Source organism: Amphibalanus amphitrite, unplaced genomic scaffold (genome assembly GCF_019059575.1).
Source record: "Amphibalanus amphitrite isolate SeventyFive unplaced genomic scaffold, NRLGWU_Aamphi_draft 000051F_arrow, whole genome shotgun sequence".
NCBI classification, from domain to species: Eukaryota; Metazoa; Arthropoda; class Thecostraca; order Balanomorpha; family Balanidae; genus Amphibalanus; species Amphibalanus amphitrite.
In genome coordinates, this window is record NW_024881547.1 from 113,596 (window position 1) to 135,506 (window position 21,911).

The following is a 21,911-nucleotide window of genomic DNA, read 5'->3' on the forward strand; positions in this document are numbered from 1 at the left end:
CAATCGATAAATCGCGTTTGACGGCAAAACATACTTTGTAGTTAAGCTACGTTACTCACTGCCATTTTTATTTTTAAAATGGACATGGAATACACAACTTCAAGACGAGAAGCGGGCAGTATGCAAACTGCCCAAGCATTTGGGCGGTATGCATACTGCCCAAGGGGTCGGGTAGTATGCATACTACCCGGGCGGTATGCATACTGCCCGGGCTGTTGGGTAGTTTGCATACTGCCCGGGCAGTCTGCATACTGCCCAAGTTAGCATATGACCCGTAACATATATAGTGTATCTAACCCAGTATGAATGTGTGCTACTAACGACAAAAAGCCCGGGCATGGTGTGTCAAAAGTGGAAATAGCCGCCCGGCTTTAGTTCGCCAGCCTTGTCAATAGATGGCAGTACCACAATATGGGCAGCGGATCGTGCAATTGACGTCAAATTTTCGTTATCTGCTAAGAATTGAATGGCGGATCTTTTCATGCAAGAATCAAGTAAATCGGTCCACAACTTTTCTAGCAACAGAGATATGTAGTCAAACACCCTGCCAGAGCGGCGGCGCGGCGGCCGGCGGCAGCCTGGGAGACTGGCGGGGGCGCTGAACGGTTCCGACTTGGCACTGCACTAAAACCTGTTAACTGCTTGGAATAGTTATTATAGCAATATTTTCATTCAAGTGAGGGATAACCAAGGGCAGGAAGTATGTATGCTTGTGTGCGTGCTATGTAAGCCAAGAAACTGCATTAGCAGATACTCGCTAACATTAGATCCAGCCAAGTCCAAACGCATTCCAGGGGATGTGTTCCTGATGGGTCAACAATATTTATCGTTCGAGGGCGGATACAGTTTTAACAATACAAAAAATATTTTTGCACAGCTCTATTCCTTGAATAATTCTCTTCAACGCCTCATTCCTAGTTAAGCGAATTAGCCCACCCTGGTTGAATAAATAAGGCGATTTCGCCACAAGGTCGCGGAAAACCGACCGAAAACGGCCGCGCTCAACGTTAATTTGGGCATGCAGGCTCTTAAATACTCGCATTGGGCGGGTAGGGTTTCCCAGGTATTGGCTCCAAAACACCGTATTCGGCTCCCGAATACGTCCAAGTGACCCACCTCGTTCCTAGTTAAGCTCTAATTAGATCAAGTGACTCATAAGGAGCGAAAAAAGCGACAAAAAGCATGAATTTCCCTATGGCGGCGGGCTGCCGGGTTGCCAGACGGCGCACCGGCTATTTCCACTTTTGACACACCATGGTCGGGCACCAAAAAATATTAAAAAAAAAAACAACTGAGCTTTGTGTGACTTTGATGAAAGTAAGAGACCGTAAGATATAACATTTGCTTCATTATGTCGTTGAACTGAGAGCACAAAAAAATCTTTTTCACATTGACGACCATAACTTGACATTGACGTTAATTGGCGTCTCAGCGTTTCGAGCAAAGCAGGCGCATAAAGAATCATCAGTCATTAGCCAGCGCCAACTGAACTCGTAACCCATTTAACTCCGTGTGCATTTCTAACTCATTTTGCCTCTCAACTCTCCAGGACCACTCCAACTGCCCGGCCACCCAGGCGTGCTACAACTACATCTGCACTAACCCGTGCCTGAGCTCCTCCGGCGGCAACGTGTGCGGCACGAACGCACTGTGCCGCGCCCAGAACCACAAGGCCATCTGCTATTGTCCTCCGGAGTACACTGGGGAGCCGCTGACCGAGTGTCGGCTCAAACCCGTGGCCAGGTGAGAAGACAAGGACGATGATGGAGGGATGGGCAGGGGACAGAGTGATGGGACAGTGCACAGAGGGATGGGACAGTGGGTAGAGGGACGGGACGGGGAAATAGGAATGGGATTGTGCACAGAGGGATGGGGCAGAGGATAGAACAGTGGACAAAGGGATGGGGCAGAGGATGGGACAGTGGGCAAAGAGTGGGACAGTGGACAGAAGGATGGGAGTGGGGAGGGGGTGGACAGAGGGATGAGACATTGGACAGTGGAACGAAGGACTGGAGGGAAGAGGGCGGGTCAACAGAGGATGGGAAAGGCCTGACCGGATGGTTTGTTAGAGAGTGGTTCCGGGTTGTCAGGCTCTGTCCTACCCAATGATCACGTTTTCTTTTCTTTTCAGTAACCATAGCGGTTAGACTGGCTAACCCAAATATCAGCAGACTGGACAAGTCGCTGAAGGAAGGAGTCCTCAACTAACAGTCAGCACGACAATCGACAACCGGGGAGGCGAGAAGAATGAAAGGCATTCACAGGCAGTTTTGTTCGACCTAAATGAATTAACGAGACTTTCCGAGTGTCAGAAACACCCTACACTTGTTCTTGTGTTAGCATGACAGGTGTTGCGTTTAATAGTGTTGTAGTGAGTGGATGTTGTGAATAAAGGAAGATCAGCCACTATCAGGTGACAAGAAGATGCTTGCATGAATTCATAACGGTTTTAACCCATTTTCCTCCTGCTGCGGGCAAGAATTTTCTAGGATGCTGAGTGAGTGATTTCGGTGTACTTAGGAATGGTTGTGTGTATAGCTCTGAGACACGTGCTGGGCTGAGAAGGTGCGAACATTTCGTTGATGTGGGTTTTGTGCTGAAATGTTCACATTCAGGTGAAATATTCGCTGGCATCGCATGTGTTTTGACATAGGATAACACATTCATGTTCTGGTCAAAGCATAGAGAAACATTAGATTTTAGAGAAACATTAGATAAGTAAAGCGATGAATGATAAATCTTCTTGAAATAAATGTAAGTAATCTTCGAAGGTACGAGCTCTTTTCATTTTTATATCATGAACATTCTATTAACATGGGATGAATATTTCTCGCTAATAGAAATAATGTTCATACGAATGCTATGAATAAAATGTTCCAATTGATGGTCTAGAAAAAGCCTGGTTATAGACTCTGTAAATTTTAAAGTTGCCTATATTTAGAGAAATAAAAATGTGGAATGCTGTTTTGCATTCATCACTAATGTGAGTCATTTGATAAGATGGGATATTGCGTGAATATAGGTTACCGAAGTTACCTACCGAAGTTTGAAAATGTATGGGGTCTTTCTAGAGGGGTGACTACGATTTCATGCGTAATCCAGTTTCTAGTCTCGTTACGTCGGATGTCTACAGCATTGAAAAATGACTCTGCCGCCTTCAGTTCTTCTCGAAAAGCTATACAAACTACGAAGAAGCAAGTTGTTTATAATCTTAAATCGATGTTTATCATCTTAAACGCATCACAGGCCGTAGGTACGGCTCTCGCGAGATTAAAGGGACCCTCCCGGCTCCCACCTTAACATTAGATTTGAGTTGAGATAGCCAAAATGGGGTCCCTGGCTCACAATTACCGGTTTCGGCACTCACAGCATCGAGAAATGCCTTAAATCGGAAATATTGAATTTCAAAATTGCAGCATTTGGATTCAGAGGGGCTAATGCATAGGAATACCCCTCTGAATGTGTGACGTCAGCGCAGATATCTAACGATTTTTAAATGTTTGACTAAAACGTTTTGTAGCACGCGGTGGTATATGCTGCTTTGCGCGCAACATCTGCCGCGAACGCCGCACTTCCAAAATGAAGTCGCTAGGAACAGCGGATATCCAAAAAAAGTAAACAAAAGTAAAAGTCTAATATCTTGAAAACCGGTGAATATTTTTCGGTGAAATTTGGTACATATTCGTTTTTGCTCTTTCTGAATCGAGCGACATCACTTTCATGCTAATTCATTAACTTTTTTGAAGGTGGGAGGGTCCCTTTAAGGGTAGGTTTAACACTTTTACATTTCCGGTTATATCTTAAACACTAATCGATCTACGATGAAGCCATTTTACACGATCATGGCCGGCCTGTGAACCAACAAGTCGATCGCATCTTCAACACTTAAAAGCTTAAGACGACGAAGATATAGCCTGAAGAGTACACTACATTTTCTAGGTGCAAAACCTGCCGCTAAAACCAGCGAGACCTGTACGTACTACGTACATATGTGTATATTTCGATATCGACCGAACGTCTCTAAATTTACACTAAACATCACTTTAAATCGTCACTCAAACAAATCAAACAAATCGCTCAAAATCACTTCAAATCACTTTAAATCACTTTTAACCACTTTAAATTACTTTAAATCACTTTAAATCACCTTAGAAATTTACACTTGTCATGCATTGCAAATGAATTTACCACACACATTCCCTCGACCCCATCCGTTTCCCGTCCCGTAACAGCATCGCTCCCACACATCTCTCCCACTTGCCGGACCTGTCAGCCACAAATCTCTCCTGTCAGCGCCGCCCTGCACGCTATCGAGTGACACAGGTGTTCACACAGCCCCCGTCCAGCTGTGGCGACGTCCGATCGTCGTCACGCATCGCAGAAAGTTGGGAGACGAGTGATTGGGCCGAACACGGGGAGCGCGGAGGTGACAGTGGTGGGACAGTGAAGTTTGAAACGTCAGACAGACAGAAACTGACCCAGTGAGGAGAGACGGTACGATTCGTGAGGTAAGCGCTACAAAATAACATTACAAAGATAAACGTGACTTTTCAATTTGTGAAAAAAAAACATAATTCCGCCCTTAGCGTGACGTAGCTCAAAATTCAAGCTTCAAATGGTCCAAAATCATTTTCGACAGCAGTCTCACAGTGTCCATATCTCTTGCTCTATCTTATTAGTTATTATACACATTCACCTATTGCCGTTACAGGCTTTGCTTGCCACCCTCAGTTTCCCTGTCTGGTCGTCTCGCCAGTTATCTCGCCATGCCGGGTCAGGCGTACGAGCCTCTGAATGGACCACAGAGCGATGAGCGTACCTACCTGATGCGGGGCGACTCTCGCCGACAGCGGGGCCTGATTATCGCGGCTGCAGTGGCCTCTCTGACCGCCTCCCTGCTACTCATCACCGCCGTCTTCCTGCAGATGGAGTGTGAGCAGGGGGCCACAGTGCTCGTCGTGTTGTGGGATCGGGCTGAAAAAGAAAATGATTCATCAGGCTGATTGCATGAGGACTTGAACAGTCGTCTTGCAACCTGCAATAGCGTAACTATCTGATAAATAAAACTACTTATTTCAGGAAAGACAAGCATTACTATGAATGGTCAGCCAACAAGTTGTTTCTATTTTAAAAGCATTTCTCCTGTTCCTCTGGACTCCCAATCTAATAACTATACATCGCAATAAAACGTTATGACAAAATGTCACGCTTATTCGCCCTGTAAGAAGTTTTGTAGTTTTCTCATCTCAGACCATAACAAAAACAGACTGTGCATAAGGCCGTGCTTCACAGACAGAGAAGCCCACCACCACGCCGAGCAGATGGAACAGCTGTGCTCCACCACAGCGGCCCCCCAGTCCACCGCGCCGACACAGCAGGCGCCGTGCACAAGCGCGGGGTGTGTCAGAGCAGGTCAGTGTATACCAGAACGCACAGTGCAGCAGCGCAGAGTGCATCCGAGCAGGTTGCAGAGGCTATCAGACAACGGGAGAAACGGTATAGTGCAAGCTGCATGCGCATTTCACATAACTCTCAGCCAATGAAATAAAAAGCCTGTGTTAGAATTGTTAATAGAGTAGGTATCGATCTAACCAACGATTTCTATTTCCCATCTCTCTTCTCTGCATAAGGTATCACGCCTATGCCTCATTCTGTCATCCTATGCCACTTTCATTCGAGTACAAACAAGTTTTCACACCCCTTTTTCACAGCGGCGCGGATTCTGGACTACATGGATCCATCGGTGGACCCGTGTCAGGACTTTTACCAGTTCTCGTGTGGCCAATTTCACTTGAACCAACCGCGTCCCACGGAGGAGGCCACCTGGAACCATTTCCTGATGGTCAGCCGACACCATCAGACGGTGATGAGCGAGGATTTGATGTCTAGAGAGCCGGAGGACCTCGCCGGAGCGGCAGGAAAGGTCCGACAGGCCTTCCAGCAGTGCACTAACATGAGTAAGTTGTCAGGAGGGTTGATAAGGTTGAAGATGGTTTGTTGAGGAATTGCTTTTACGACTTACGACCGAGGGTAATAGTGTTCTCACAAAACAAATGTCAAAACAAAGCTTCGTCATTCAGATTCTTACAATGCGCTTGTCAAATGCAGCAATATTTATGGCTTTCATTGCTGCAAATCAAGTGTTCAACACACCTGTGTACTACCACGAGTCACGACCTTGATGTTTTGTCACAATGCCGACTCTAGGTCAACGGATACAAATATTTCGAAACTAAGACAACCGGATGAATTTAGTCTCTGATCTCTCCGGTAAATACCTTTAAACTACCGCACACCAATTAAATACCTACAGCTTTATGATAAATGGCCAACTCCAAAATACATGAACTTATTGCTTGTTTGTCAATTCTTAGTTGCTTGAATGTGCTCCCACTCAGCATCTCACCTGATCTACCAATCCAACTATTAACTATAAACATAACTAACTTGCCATTGACATAACCATAAATCTGCCGCAGCGTCACGTGACCAGGCTGGCGTGAGTCGTCTGTCGGCGGCTCTGGAGCGGATCGGCGGCTGGCCGGCCCTGTCCTCCCTCACGGGGACCCAGTGGAACAACACCGGCTACAGATGGTCGACGGCAGCGATGTTGGCGCAGCGCTACACCGGCAGACTGACCGGAGCGCCGCTCGTATATCTATCCGTTTCCATCGACGAGAAAAACGCAACACGGCACCTGTTGCACGTATGTAGAGTAGCGGGAGCGGCGGACTGGGTTTGATGTTGTGCGGTGCAGCATAACTTCAGACGCTTACAACTAGAACCATCTGGCGGCAGGAATATCAAATTGTAAGCCGCTCGCTGCCGTGCGGCGCAACATAACTTCAGGCGCTTACACTAGAGCCATCTAGCGGCAGGAGCAGTAGAAAGTTGTCCGGGACATTCAGTGATTGATTTCCGCACGATTGTCATTTACTCGCGGACGGATCATCCGATCAGCCTCTCAGTCTTTCGTCCTCTCTCCCCTCTCTCTTTCTCTTTTTCTCCTACTCTCTCTTTCTTCTCTCTCTCTCTCTCTCTCTCTCTCTCTCTCTCTCTCTCTCTCTCTCTCTCTCTCTCTCTCTCTCTCTCTCTCTCTCTCTCTCTCTCTCTCTCTCTCTTCTCTCCTCAGGTGGATCAGCCATCTCTGGGCATGACCCGCGGGATTCTGGTGGAGCCAGAGTCTAACCCCGAGCTGCACTCTGCCTACGAGCGTCTCATCACCGACACTCTGCTTCTGCTGCTGCCAAGGGATGGCGAGGGACAGTCAACTGTCAACGAGACCGTCAGAGCGGCAGCACAGGAGGCTGCTGCCCAGATTCGGCAGTTCGAGGTCCAGCTAGCCAGGGTGAGACTGGTGACAATGCGACGGGGAGAGTGGTTGATATTACGCAATTGTGTCACAATTTATTCAGACTACGGGTATGCGCAAACTGTGTAGGTAAATGTCATTGTGAAATTGAATGACTCATGATGTACTGTTTTTTTTGCATACATTAGAAAAAAAAAACACTTCAAAAATGTCGGCATGAAAAATTATGGTTATCTTTTGCAGCTAACCATCGCAGCCGAGAACCGTCGAAATAGCAGCCGGATATACAACAAGATGACGCTAAACGAGCTCCAGCAGCTTACCGACCAGATTCAGCCAAACATGGTTCGTAAATCGTAATGCTATACGAAGCGCTGGATGCCTTTTATTGCATGTCAGCATTACACAATTGAGTTGCATAGTCTCGAGCCAAAAACGGTTAAAATAATACAAACGAAATTGACTACGTTTCCATGGGCAAGGGGATTCGTATCCGGATCAGTGAAGCCGCTACTGATCCGGATGACTGGGGCCGTTTCCATGGGCAAAGCCGGTACTGATCCGGATCAGTGAAATGCGAGTGAAATAAGAGCCGACCCCCACCGGACACGATTTGGTAGCCGAGGTCTGTGACGTCAGGCGGGCGTGAAGTTTTCCCTTCACCATAGGCTTCACACACAAACCGGCCGAAGTTCATGCCAGGATAGCCCGGCTTGAAAGTGCAAAAATGATTAAATTTTGCCCTCAATAGATTCATTGCTTCATTTTATAACTAAAAACGTCCGTTATTAGGACTCAATGAAGGTAAAAAGTACTCAAAATCGAAGTTTAAGAAAATGCTGTCCGAGCACAATCTGGTAGCATCACGTGACCTCTTTTAAGCAGAATGTATATAATTCAAGGATGTTATTACACGATTGCTGCCTAAAACATCATAAATAATACGCTTGTAACATTTATTGCTTCTGTTTAAGTCATAACATTGCAAAACGCAAAGTTCATCATGGTAGTCACGTGACCAAAGGTATAGCAGGGGTTGGGACAAGCACTCAAAGGATTTCAAGTTTTTTAATTAAATTATATAAGTTTCATGATGAAATTGATAGAATGTATTTTTTCCTAATGAAATACAAATTTTCGTATGTAAAATATTTTCCTTATGGGCGAAATTCTCCATATAAGAAATGTCAGTGACGTCACCAGGGCTTTACTTGGGCTTTACTCAAAACATCGGACCTACCTGTTTCTTATAGGTATCTTGATAAGAGCTCAGCCGCTACTGATCGGCTTAGGAGGGACGAGTATGGCGCACTTTGGCAATTAATAAAAACTCCAGCTAACATTTTTGCCTAGTACTGTGCAAACATCGACTAGGATCTTCCGTCCTGAAGATTAGCTTTCTTTTATCATACCGATAGCAAACTCGGCTATTGGGAAAATCTTCCAAACTCTCTACAATAACTAATTTTTAAGATCGATTCATGTTGAAAAATAAAAATAAACAAATAAATTTACATAGCAATTCGTCCGTCTTCCATTACTTCAGAAAACGCTTCGGGCGACCCCGAGTTTCGAACCCGAGACCTTTGGCTCAAAAAGCGAAAATTTTACCACTGCGCCACCGCGGCACTCTGCCGCCTCTGTCCTAAACTTATATGTGAAAATAGTTGACAGGCAAATGATGCAACATCGAGAAAGTCTACATTTGTGCTGTAAGGGATTACACGGGTAATGAAAAAATGCTGGAAAAGATTGCAAAATTGATTTGCCATCTAACACCAACAAATAGATTAAGAATATTGGCACAATAGATCTTAGCAAGATAACTGATGGGTGGATGCTGTTGCGCAACGGAATGCTTGTCACCGTGCAGGAGGAATGCACAAACAAATATCTCCAATGGTTTAAATCTATAATAATATAGCCCAAATTTTGAAACATATCATTTTGGTAATAGTATAATTTAAATAAAATATTTCTAATGTGATATATGCATCCAGGCCAATTAAAACAATTAACATGAAAATAAGAAAATTAAAAAGCCAAACATTAATCCCTATCGTAACGGCTCAGCTTCTTTCGAAGCTGGATTAGAATCCGGATCAGCGGTAAGGGATTACGGGTGTTTCCATGGGCAGCCTAATCCCTTACGAGGCACTGATCCGGATCAGTGATGCCCATGGAAACGGGGTCATAAATAGTAAGCTCATCTTCTCAATGCGTTTTCAAATACATACATAGTAGCCTTGCTTGAATATTTTGCGTATTCAACATTAAAAATCGAGGTTATTTGACTGTAGCAGGCAGGTATGCCACGTCACTACCCGAAATTCCAAAAGGAAATACGCTGGTCTCGTTCATTTTCGCAGATTCCTTGGACGGAGCTGATTGATCAATTCCTTTCTCTGGGCGGCGACACGGAGTCGGGACCACCAGACGGCAGCATGGAGGTCGTGGTGCTCGAACAAGACTTCTTGCGAAACCTCACACTGCTGCTGAACGACACAGATATCTCTACCGTGGGTAAGTCTAGTTCTGATCATTTACATACAAGAGCAGTAAGCCTAGAAAATACCAATTTCACTTTCATGAGGCGCATCTTGTAAATTTAAAACAAAGATTTCACTACATAGAAGCCAGCAGTTTTTTATTTGAGACGGTGCATCAGCATGCATTTAACCCAAGGAACAAAAAAGGTGCACCTAAATCTGGCGTATTTCAATTTTGAGTTCAAATCACGCATATGCATGTAAACTGACCTCAGAGTTATTGATCGTTTTCAGCAAATTACATCGCCTGGCGTGTTGCCCTGAGCTCTCTGGTGCATCTTGATTCGGAAGCAGGGAGGATTCGCTATCAATTCTACAAAACTACGGCAGGTCTGAAAGCTCCCCCACCCGTGTAAGTAGAGCTAAAATCAAGTGATGGCAAATTTAGATTGAACTGCGTCTCAATGGATGAATGTAGGCCCTTTTTGTGTGTAAAATATTCGCATTTTGCTGTGGTTCACGAAGGGCCTTCTTTTCCAATACCTAACACAAAATCGGTAGCGATGTACGTTTCCGTTTATTCCTCGCTGTTTTACGTAGTCCGTACAAATTAAATGAAGAACATATTATCTACATATGTAGTAACATCAACGAGTTTTTCCAGCGAACAAGGCTGCTTCAATTGGCTGATAGAATCAATGGGAGCAGGACTGAGTTATATCTTCATCACAAAGTTCTTCCCACCCGACCGCAAAGACAAGGTAACCACTAGCGATATGCACATTGCACAATCTACGTTGCAGACATTGTCATCAAGGTTTTACAGTACATTATCGATATTGCTTTCATTGGTCATCCGATTTCTCGCAGGGTAAAATACTATCTCAGGATCTTTATCATTTACTAGCCTACTAAATTTCAAACACCCCGAATATTGACAGCTACCCCTACAAGGGTGTCTGACAGGTGACTGCGATGGCATCCGACATCGGCACGGCGTTCGGTCAGCGCCTAAACAACATCACCTGGATGGACGAGGCCACGCTGCAGCAGGCGCTGGCCAAGGTGGACCAGATGGTGACCAACGTGGCACACCGGAACTGGATGGCCAATGTCACCGAGATCGAGCAGTACTATCAGGCAGGTCACTGACGGCGACGGCCTGCAACAGATCGGTCTAGTTTGTTCCAAGAATGGGTTTCCTTTCCGTAAATGTTTTGGATGAGTCTCGACAATAACAAGAAATAATAGCCACATGTGAAACAGCGCGATTTAAATGACCATTTCTTATTAATTGGCCTCTCTTGATAGTATTGCATAGTATATTATTTTGGCTGTTTTTTAGTTTACATATAGTATTGTAGGGGAGAGGTATCCAGGTTAGCATACATGCTACATACAAGGAATTTGGTGGATATTGCGAATCCATGATGATGTTAACATTTTAACTGCCCGATAAATCCATTAGATTGTAAAACTTATCAGTTCGTCGTGCCTATCGCGGGCTACCTTTTTTATTTACTGACCGCATGATTACTCTTTCTTTTGCCTCCAGAGTTTCGATTTTCAGCCTGATCAGTTCGCAAACTACGTGTCTCTGAATCGGTTGGAACAAGGAAGGAACGTTGATCTTCTCACCAAACCAGTGGATCGACACACGTGTGTATAGTATACAGGACAAAATTATTGACCACTTATAACTTATAAGTTGACTCAATTTGTATAGTTATTGCAGAGCACTTCAGATAATTCCGAAGATTTACAGGGCCTTTGATTTCCTTCTCGCAGGTATCTGGAATACCCGATCGTGGTGAATGCTTTCTATGAACAAACACTGAATTCGATCACCTTCCCAGCAGCGATTCTGGCACCACCATTCTTCGACGACGGACTTCAGTGAGCCCTGAACCGCAGCCAGCCTGAAGCTGATAATTTATCACTGATTGCAGCAACTTTAGGATGTTATAGTTTTTCGTTTGCTATACCTACCTTTTTGTCTTGACGTTATGAAATCAGATGTAATCAAATTTAGATTACTTTATTTGATCTAAATTACATCTTATGCTCCGGTTTATCGAAAGCTCTCTTCAATATTCAGAAGTTTGAAAAGAGGAACTGATCAACACTGCATAATGAAAAAAGCATGCTCTTCAAAGCGATTTTATCTAATTTATCGTCAGAGTGCTAAACTACGGCGCGATCGGCTCGGTGGTGGGGCACGAGTACACGCACGGTTTCGACGACGTGGGCAGTCAGTTTGACGCTGTGGGAAACCTGGTCTCCTGGTGGTCGGACCAGACCTCTGCAGAGTTCCGACAGCGGGCCGACTGTGTCAGAGATCAGTACGGCAACTACAGCCTCCCCGGACTGGAGGCGTTCACTAACGACTCTCATGTGAGTGACGGAGGCAGTGCGGGAGTCGAAACTGGGAGAGCATAAATCTGAAATATCCTTGATCTGTGATTCAGGTAAAATATTATATCCTATTTAATGTGTGTGCCTTAAAACAGTATTTGTTATCAACATATATCCATTTAACCCACATTTGCAAGCATATCCACATCCAGTCTTTTCCTCTTCTCTCGTTGCTCAGAGTAATCACCTCGTTCCCCTGTCACCAGGTAAACGGTCTTTTGACACTGGGGGAGAACATTGCCGATAACGGCGGTCTGGCGCGCGCCTACGAGGGCTACTTTGACCAGTACGTGCGCCGGCACGGGCCGGAGCCACCACTGCCGGCACTCACCAACTTCACAGCCGAGCAGCTCTTCTTCATCGCGTTTGGTCAGGTAATGGTCACCGAGCAAACAAGCGTTTGAAAAAAACGCTCATTTTGATAGACTGAAAAACGACGCTCATTTTAAAGAGTTTACAATAACAATTTTATTTTTTCCTCAGAAAAACTGATTTATTTTCCTGGCACAAAAATGCAGGTAATTTGTTTTGCAGCGGATCAACCGAACGTCGGATTTTCTTGTCAAGATCAACATAAGATTTCGAACCTTTACACATGTCCACCAATAATTTCACTTCAAAATATTCGTTCAAATCCATTCCCCGACACTTACGGCTAGCTATATTTTGCCTCCGCTTTGTCTCCCCTTCCAGATGTGGTGCAGCAGCGAAACCCCCGAGTACCTGCACAGCCGCCTGTTGATGGACCCGCACAGCCCGCGCCGTGTCCGCGTGCACGGTACCGTATCCAACTCTGTCGCCTTCGCCGCCGCCTTCTCCTGTCCGACGGCGGCGCCCATGAACCCCGAGCACAAGTGCATCGTTTGGTGACCTGTACTGAGCGGGCATTATTTGAAGATAGTCGTGCTGGATGGTGGTGATATGATGTGGTTTGCCTTTGACTGTAACAATGAGAAACGATATAAAAACTAAGCTGATAGTGGCCAAAAGGCTTGTTATACAATGTCATCATATATAACAAGCCTTTTGGCTTGTTATATGCAGGTTCTGATATTGAACGTAAAAAGAAATACATGTCTTTACAGATTTCGAAGTCCATCATATCTGGTCGTTTGGCATGTTTTGCATATATAGAATTTCCACATCCAGAAATACAGCTTTTTGCTGAATCAGTTCCTTACTTCACATGTCAGATGAATGCCTATATGTAAAAGATATGAGCAATATCAACCATTCGTGGGAAGGATGAGTTTTCGGTGGATTTTACACCCAGCTGAAGCAGGGTCAGCGTTTCACGGTCCTGGGTAGGTGCATTTAAAGGGACCGGTCGCTTACGTTAAGTATAGGAGAAAGTCACACGGTGCTCTTTAAAGTGATAAACTGACTTGTCTCTAAATGCGGTTGCGCATCGTCGCTTGGCAAGTGCAGATGGCGTTGGAAGGCTGAGACCCAAACGGGGCGGACGCATAGAGGGCGACACCATTATCTACTTGATAGGGCTGTGAGCCTCCAGTGATTAGTGCCATTTATCAAAGGGATGTATTCAAAATATCCCAAACGAAAAGTAAAATCATTCGCATATAAGCTGTGAATGCGTTGTTACAAGACATCATTCTAAATGCCAATGGCATACGGCGGTGAAAGTGTCTGACTGCTGAAAACGCTATTGTTTTTATCATAGCTCAAAACATTTTTCAGATGGCATTTGAGTTCAACAGCAATGACATAATTTCACTAAACAGCACTCACTATTTCTTTGGAGAATTATCAAACATTCAGCACATATCGTTTTGGCCAGAGCAAAACTAGAAATTAGAAACGCCCCTTCCATCTGCATGTGATTCGCAGATTCTCCTCCAGGGGACATGTCAAGGTCATGGCTGAACAGTGAATCAATCTCTCTCGGTTTCCAGTTTCCTTCTAACCTTCAGACAAGGCACAAATCCCAGCTCTGCATCGATCTATGGCTCCGAAATCCGGGGGAGCGGCTGATGGAAACAAATCGACCGTAAAAAGGACCCCTGGTGCGAAGATGCTAACCGTTTCCACGAGCGGACCTCTGAAGGGCGGCGTCCTCGGCCGACCGTGAACCCCAGCACAGCGGTCACGAAGGAGCCCTCTGACACTTTTCTAACGTCCCGTCGAACGCCAGCTGGCGTCTTTTATCTACTATGACCTTGCCATGAAGTTGCGGACGGGAGTCCGGGACTGCTTGGATGGTGTAGCTTCCGGGGTTCAAAACTCTCGGCCGGGTACCAGTTAGCCCTCAGAGTGGCACGGCTCGAGATAAGCGCAAACTGGTTTAAATGTCTAGTGATCAGGGAAGTGGTTAAAGCGGACTGAAAAACGGAGCGGTGAATTTAGATAAGAGTCCATGTAAAAGTACGCCCATTGTCTGAAAAAAATGACACTTTCTGTACTTTTATGCTAATATATTTTGTTCCTCAATTTATTTTCAAATAAAGCTTAAAGGGACTATCCCACCTTCTAAAATGTTGTTAAAACCAGTTAAATTGTGCCCGACCTTATAGATTGGATGACCAGGAACACGGTTCTGGCTATCATTTTTCATTAAACATCTTAGGCTTCCCATATTCCAAACACAAACTTTCAAATATGTGACGTCACAGCCCAAAATTACCTCCTTCCCCAGGTCACATTACTGTCATAAAGCTGATTCTTTTTACTCTGTAGGCACCACAACAAAGTTCAGACCAAGTTTTAAGCGATTTTTCAACGAACAAACCCATTTAAATCAGAATGACTAAACGAGGTGACGTCACACTAACGGTCGCTCCATGTTGAAGATAGGGCCTTGTACAAGGCCCATTTTCAAATGAAGGGAACGAATTTCTTCAACACCAAGAGGCCGCGGGGGTTGCAACCTAGATAGTGGTTTCTGAACCTCGCCGCAAACTTGGCTATCTCAACTCAAATCCCATGTTAAAGGTGGGATAGTCCCTTTAAATGCAGCACAGCTGATTAGCTAGGTATATGTACTTATTTTGATTAGCCAATGAAATGCAGCTTGGTATGACAAATGTATGCTGAATGTATGTTTTATAGCCTACTCAATTGCAGCCACACTTATAAATCGTTATATTTTGGGGTCATTTGCTAATCACGCTCATTACCTAGTACCCATCTCCAAGGCAGACCGGTCAATCTTGTTTCCTACCTTGTCTTGTAACATCTTCCGGTTGACCTTCCATTGGTGACCCCACCCACGCAGTGGCCGCTATATGGATGACGTCACGTGAGCTCTAGTGACGTCACGGTATTCTTTGTGGCTGTTTGCCAAGTGCCCCGGCTACTACTGAGCATGATCCGTGATCACGTCACCTAGAGGTCAATTTTCTGGCCGCAGACGTGATAAGTGTCTGACAGATTACCTCTGAGTCTGCGCCGGAGCTCTCGAGTCACGTCATTGTAAACTTTCAACAGGAGGAAAACTTCATATCCAAGATCCTGGTGTGAAAAACCACTCCGCTCACCGAGCCTTAGTTAGTTACTCTAAAATCACAAGAATATCTGCCTGCTGGGGCAGCAGCGAGCCATCACCCTCCCGGCACCTCAAAGGCCACCACGAGGCCAGCAATAGACGTGCGACGCCTGTGACCCGGCTGATTGGACGGTGCATGAGGCCGGCAGACGGGCACGACCCCCGTCAGTTGCAACACTGCGGCGCCTCTCCGCTGACGAGGCCCGACCGCCGGCGAAGAGGCGCCCTTCGACGTTCCACCACGTGTTGTAACAGGTCGAACTCTGTTTATCTCGTGGGTCGGTGTTGTGCGCGACAAGTAAATGCAGCGCTTGGGAGCTCCGTCTAGGCTTTGTCAATCAAAAGAGCGTTGAAGAGGCTTCGTGTTGGGCGGTGATGGTATATTTTCAGTTGAAAACGAAGAGCAGCATTGCTTTTCTCGTTGAATCGGTGATGAGGAAAGGCTAGCGTTGAACAGCTGCACCTTCCTTAGGCTCTTCAGATGAGAAGGCCATTGCTATCTCTGTTAAATCGGTCAGCATGTGAAGCATTCCGCCTGGCTGTTTATTAGGGTCACCAATACGCCTTCTTTGCGAAGGTCGCAGATATCCCAGAGATATAGCGACTTATGCCATCAGCTCCGACATCACAGTCGGCAAGAAGTTGTCAGCGGTCGCATGGTCATCCCATCGGACACAACTTTGGCCTCGTCTGGTTTTTCAGTGAGAGAGCCATCATGCCTGCCGGGGGGCAAAAACCCTGTACGTGCGATGTCTGTCAGGGTGATGTGGGCGTCCGCTTTGTCTCCGTCCATCGCTCGCCACTAGCCGGGGGCGGGCGCAGGTGACCGGTGACCTTGGTAATTTGGACGGCGCACTACTGGGCCAGACGCTGCCGCACCGGATGCGTAATGAGGGCAGGGGACACTGAGCCACGCGGAAGGACAGTAGAGGAAGGGAAGCTCGTAGTTTACGCAGATTCCGACCTCAGTGAGCGTGAGTAATTGACGGAAGCGAGCTAGTTGGAGCAGGTATCTGAAGGTAACCGGATATCGAGTGTTGTAGTTTGTGGGGACTAGAATTTACAATAATTCTAACAGCATATTTGAAGCACGGATCCCTTACTCCAAACGGTTTTAAGTGCTTCCCAGTGAGTCACGTCTATTTCCTGGTAGCATGATAAAACTCACAACACTCAGATAACCGTCACTCGAACAGAACGAGAAGTCATTCCTACGACTTCTCTTTTTTCCCAGTGAGTAGCTACGAGGGAGTATCTACCTAAGCACATTTCTCAAAGCAATCCCACACATCTTCTCAGACACCAAATGATCACGATCTGAGCGTACTGAGCACCGAAAACTCTTGCAGACTGCTGTTTTAGTGTCAGATAACGGTTCAGGGATGTGTCCGATTCCAGTCGGACAGTTGCCTGACGCTGCCAGCACGGATGATACGAGAAAACAGGCACCGTTAACACACGGTGGCCGTCGCATATTTTGATTGATGCTGTGAAAATGTGGCTTCAACTAAAAACTATGTAGAAAAAGTAAGAGCCATCAGGGTTCAGGAGGTATTACTATACGATCGCCAATGCATTCTTCGTCCAGAACAAGTTCTCTCGTAATTTTATTTCATGAGAAAGCCACGCAGCCAGCATGTGGGCAACTGTAAACAATAAACAGCAGCGTGCAGTTCATGCACCTAGGCTAAAGTTGTAATTTTGATGGGCACAATTTGTAAATCGAAACTGCGGCGTATTTTGCAGCAATACTGCGCAACCGCTGGGATATGCGACGCTTTAGTGCGTTTAGGAAGGGATCTGCGACATGTAAGCGCTCAGGAGCCCGTGTTAGTGGATCATCACTCGCCTGGCAGGAGTGTGTAACACTCACGGAAGCCCGGTTCGAGCTGACTTCTTGACACGCGGCCGGTTCTGAGCTGACTCGACAGGTCGTGTCGCAGTCGTTCCCTGTTCCGCGTTTAGTGCAACTGCAAGTAACCGACAAAACGTAAAATTGCGAAATGATGAGCAGGGGCCTCTGGGCGATTTCATTTTGTGACATCAATTCATGTGGCTAGGGTATAAAAATAAATTTCTCCATCCCGCTGCGCTTGCAAAGACATGACTTGTGGATACGGGTCTATGTATTCCTGACATTTACCCCAAGTCATGCTCTTTGGGTGAGGGTAACGCCCTCAGGTGGTACAAGTCAGGGTAACAACATACATAGCCGGGAGCAAGTTATGCACTGCGACGACAGTCGTTGTCGCTATACAGTTTTGCGCCCGCGGACAGAGAAAGGCTTTGCCGCTCACCACCGTTGGTGGCGCGCAGCAAATACATTTCGTCCAGACACTCACTCGTGGAAAGTAGATGCGAATCATGTTTTTGTGGGTTAATAAGGAAGCTATATACCTATAACATTTTTACTAGCCCTGTAAATATAAAAAAAATAGTTTAAATAAATGTCACTTCAAAAATGCACTCATATTGGATCTGGCATCATAGTAAAACAGATGTGGTGCAAGCACCGAACAAAAGTCATTTTACGCATAAAAAAGAGCTAGCATATTATTGCGATAAAAGGTTCCACCAAATAAAAACTGAAACAATCACGGTGGATATTTCGAGCGGCCTATAAAAACGATGCCTAGCCTCCGCAAAGTTGAGCTGAGCATGGAACTTAACCGGACTTTCTAATTATTTACTGTGTGAGTCAAGCAAAATCCTGGAGTAATGACACACAAAGACCTTGTCTCTGCAGTGTATGGGTGTCACACGTTGAAGTTAGTTTAGTTAGGGGTCCTTCAGGTGCTTACATAAGTTGGGTGTCAGCGCAGCATGCTATGCAGCTTTTCACTGAAATGCATGGAGATAAATGGCCCTTGTCGCTGCAGCAAGGGTCCCTTTCTTAGCACTGCAGCGCCGTAAGCCTAAAATGTTTTTTACTTCATGTAATTTTAACAATGTGATAGGTGCATTTATGCTACCTGAAGGCAGCGTTTTTGCAGAGGTGATGTGCCAACTCATTAGCAAATGGAAATAAGAACTGGAAGCCCCGCAGATCTTTTTAGAACACTGCTAAATCAAAGTCGCGTTCCTGTTTCGTCATGGAGCGCGTAGGAGCGTGGCAGCTCACGAGGCGCGCACGAGCGGCCACGACAAAGACGCCCGGCACCCGCCGCGGCTGTCCACGTGACTGCGTGACCGGTATGACACCGGCCCGGCCATCTATCACGTGACAGATCCGGCCGGGGCGCTGCACACTCTCAGGAGTGAAAGTTGCGCTCGGCGTCACCCCGGTGTGCCTCTCTGAGCGGCATGGCGTCCCCACCGCCCCCTGTCTGCCCCCGAGCGCCGGCATGGGACCTGTCTGCCCGCCAGTGCAGCTGGGAGCACCGGAACCGGTTCATCGGTCCGCCGACTAGCCCCGACACTGCCCTCTGAATCACGGCGGGCTTCTCCGCCCGGCCAGCCCCGTCCCTGCTCGCTCCGGACCGGCCCGGCGCGCGCGGCCCCTCGTCTGGCTGCCTGGGGGAGATGCCGCGGCGCCTGGCACCGGCGGGGTGACCTTGGCTAACTGCTCTCCGTGCTACCCACCGGGGACGCTGCACCCCGGAGCACCGGCGCGGCGGTCGGTGATGACGCGAGTTCGCAGAGTCGGTCACCTCAGCTTCCGGCGCGATGTCCCTGCGCTTCTCTTGGTAGGTGTTCACTCATCGGCTAAGCAATGGATTTTAGGAGGGTATGATACCGGTTCGATCTGTCTAATCCCTTGAAATTCTCCCGTTTTAGGTTTGCGGGCACTGTTAATTTTCTCGCCTCTCAATCTCAGGTAGCCTACGAGCCACTGAGCTGGGCACTGATTCTCGACCTTCTAGCCCTATATCCTGTGGAATGGAGCTCCTTATCCAACACGTGCTGACTGAAAATTCCTCACAAGTCATACAATCCCCTCAGTAAACCCTCGCCTGACGATCCATCCGCCGATTAGGGGCTAACCTCTAAGGCCGACCTACAGCAAATGAGTGGGTGCATCACCACCTTGAGTGAAAGTTGCCGAGATTCTGCAGACTCGGACGTGTCATGTGTTGACGCCATCACAATGCATCAGTCACTTCAGCAGGCTTACTGTCACTCATTCGTCGAGGTATTTGTCATGGCATGGGTCAAATAATAAAACAGTGATGCAGAGATGATGAGGGCATCACTGAACAAGGTGGATGTCCTAAAAATAAAATCCCAATCAAAATGCTATTATGGTAAACAAATTCGTTAACACATGAGGGTCGGACTCTCTGAGAAGTTATAATTGCGGATGGGAATCCTGAATATAACTTCCAAGCAGAAAAGATTAGCGTGCTTAACAGATGCGTGCTTTTGCATTCAGCATTGCCGGCGCCATGGAGACTAGAGAGCAACCATGACACAATTTATTCAGTTTGATCATAGACGTTTGATGTTTTTAGTTTACATCCCAATTTAGAACACGATTTCATGTGGAATGCGGTGAGCTGCGTGCCAATGCCCCGCCAAGTGCGCTGGTTCCACTTCCCAGAATTTTCGTCATTGCTCCAGTTTAACCAGCAATCAGATGGAAGCCTCGTGCTTGAAATAGTGTGTCAAGGCGTATCTGAGTGCGTTCTTCATAATTCTGCAATATGAAACTCGATCCGGCCAAAAATTTAGAGCAGCGAAGATAAGTATTCTCCATGAAATCCAGCTGCCTTGGAGAGTCCCATTCTCCAGAAATATTCACAGCGAATGGACGCAAAACTGAGACACGTAGCGGCGAAGCAGCGAAGAATGTGCACACTGCAGGTCAGTCAGGTAAGAATTGATGAATTTTCGTGAGTTAATGAGGCATATCTGAGTCCATTAGCGACATTAGCTGGTAACTTATGCCCCTTGCAACTGACGGTACCTACAGTTTGCGCGGTTCAATTGATAGCCAACTGAAACATTGATGATGAAACAGCAAGTGCTATGCTGCGAAACAGAACGACCGTCACTGCATGTCAGAAAAGTATAGATTCACAAAAAAGACATTGATTTTATTTCATGCCCGACGACGAGTGACGTGCCATGACGAATCGGTACAGTTTCTGGGTACTCACCAAGGTGCAGCCGCTGCTCTAAATCTTTCGATCAGTGCGACTTTCATCCTCCATCTCACTTCACTGCACTTCGATCTCACGCATGCATAACACCCTCTAAAACTCTGAACAGATCGGCACAAGTCACCAAAAGTCTATTGGAAACTCCCCGAGTTTGATCCACTTCTCCGCCACGCACTCGCCCGCGTGTCCCGGGGCTGTTGTCAACTGACCGACCCTTGGAACGACCCTTGACCCTGGCCGTCGCCTCCTGCGAGTCCGCCTGGCATGCTGCCAAAAGGGGCGGGAAGAGCTACTTCGCGATTGGAATGTTCATTATCCAATTTGTAGCCGATTTTTAACCAAAACAGGTGATTTTAGTTGAGTATTTGTTGATCAATTCGCCTCGGCTACGCGGTATATTATATTCGGTTGTGATGGTGGTATAAATATTTTTATTCAAGACGGGACACAAAAAGTCGATGCGTAGCGTGGGCGTTCTCGTGACATGGTATGCGAATAAAAATCGCTCGAAATGCGTTGATAGGAAACATCCTGGTAAGTGGTATTGCTGCAAAAGGGAAGGAGAACTATATGCGGTAGTGTTTTTACTTCCTATCCGCCCATGTAAATCAATATAGAAAATTACATTATTTTCATTACCTGCCATAGTAAGAAACAACTCTAGTATGCAATCATCATTGCATCTTGTCAGGGAAAGTGCCGATTAATTGTTAACCCTCGCCCGTAAACGGCGATCTGCCACCTTCGCCCATGCAGGGGGGGGGGGGGGGTTGGTGCGACCCCCCCTTGGCGTTTGAAAACGGAGCGTCGTAGAGCTTAGCAGAAAAGACCAACGGATTGCTCTCGCCGAGATCTCGCGATTGGTGGTATATTTTTTGGTCCTAGGTCAACATTTGACCTACTTTTGACCGGTCAAAGGTCAAATTTTCGGAAAAAATAGACTTTTTCAAATTTTCCGCGACGATTGCGGCAAAACGGTGGGAGATATCGACTTGAAACCTTCACTATCGTATTTCTTGATCAATTCTCTATCGTTTGGTATGTATTTCGTTTCCCTAGCTCTAAAAATGGCGCGTTGGGAGCGCCGAAAG

General features: G+C 46.4%; 2 protein-coding genes and 1 long non-coding RNA gene across 4 annotated transcripts in view; 2 read left to right on the top strand and 1 right to left on the bottom strand.

Annotated features, from left to right (window-relative positions):
- Positions 1-2,774, top strand: part of LOC122377843 (fibropellin-1-like) — a 20,530-nt gene extending 17,756 nt beyond the window's left edge. For both annotated transcript variants that reach the window (XM_043358335.1, XM_043358336.1), the window contains exons 13-14: positions 1,550-1,743; positions 2,132-2,774. In XM_043358335.1, coding sequence (XP_043214270.1) covers positions 1,550-1,743; positions 2,132-2,147 — 210 coding nt within the window. In that variant the 3' untranslated portion in view covers positions 2,148-2,774. The remainder of the gene's footprint in view (positions 1-1,549; positions 1,744-2,131) is intronic.
- LOC122377844 overlaps positions 1-20,985 on the bottom strand; it is a 25,262-nt gene extending 4,277 nt beyond the window's left edge. The window contains exons 1-2 of the long non-coding RNA XR_006255926.1: positions 20,818-20,985; positions 4,824-4,974 (exon numbers count right to left, since the gene is read on the bottom strand). This is a non-coding gene — a long non-coding RNA (uncharacterized LOC122377844). The remainder of the gene's footprint in view (positions 1-4,823; positions 4,975-20,817) is intronic.
- LOC122377842 (neprilysin-1-like) lies at positions 4,415-13,382 on the top strand. Its single transcript, XM_043358334.1, has 16 exons — positions 4,415-4,508; positions 4,757-4,932; positions 5,293-5,412; positions 5,712-5,957; positions 6,480-6,706; positions 7,133-7,348; positions 7,556-7,657; positions 9,682-9,835; positions 10,096-10,213; positions 10,466-10,562; positions 10,768-10,941; positions 11,357-11,460; positions 11,590-11,697; positions 11,982-12,195; positions 12,423-12,590; positions 12,910-13,382. The coding sequence occupies exons 2-16, from the start codon at positions 4,767-4,769 to the stop codon at positions 13,084-13,086; spliced, it is 2,391 nt and encodes a 796-aa protein (XP_043214269.1). The 5' UTR covers positions 4,415-4,508; positions 4,757-4,766; the 3' UTR covers positions 13,087-13,382.
- Positions 20,986-21,911: the final 926 nt, after the last annotated feature.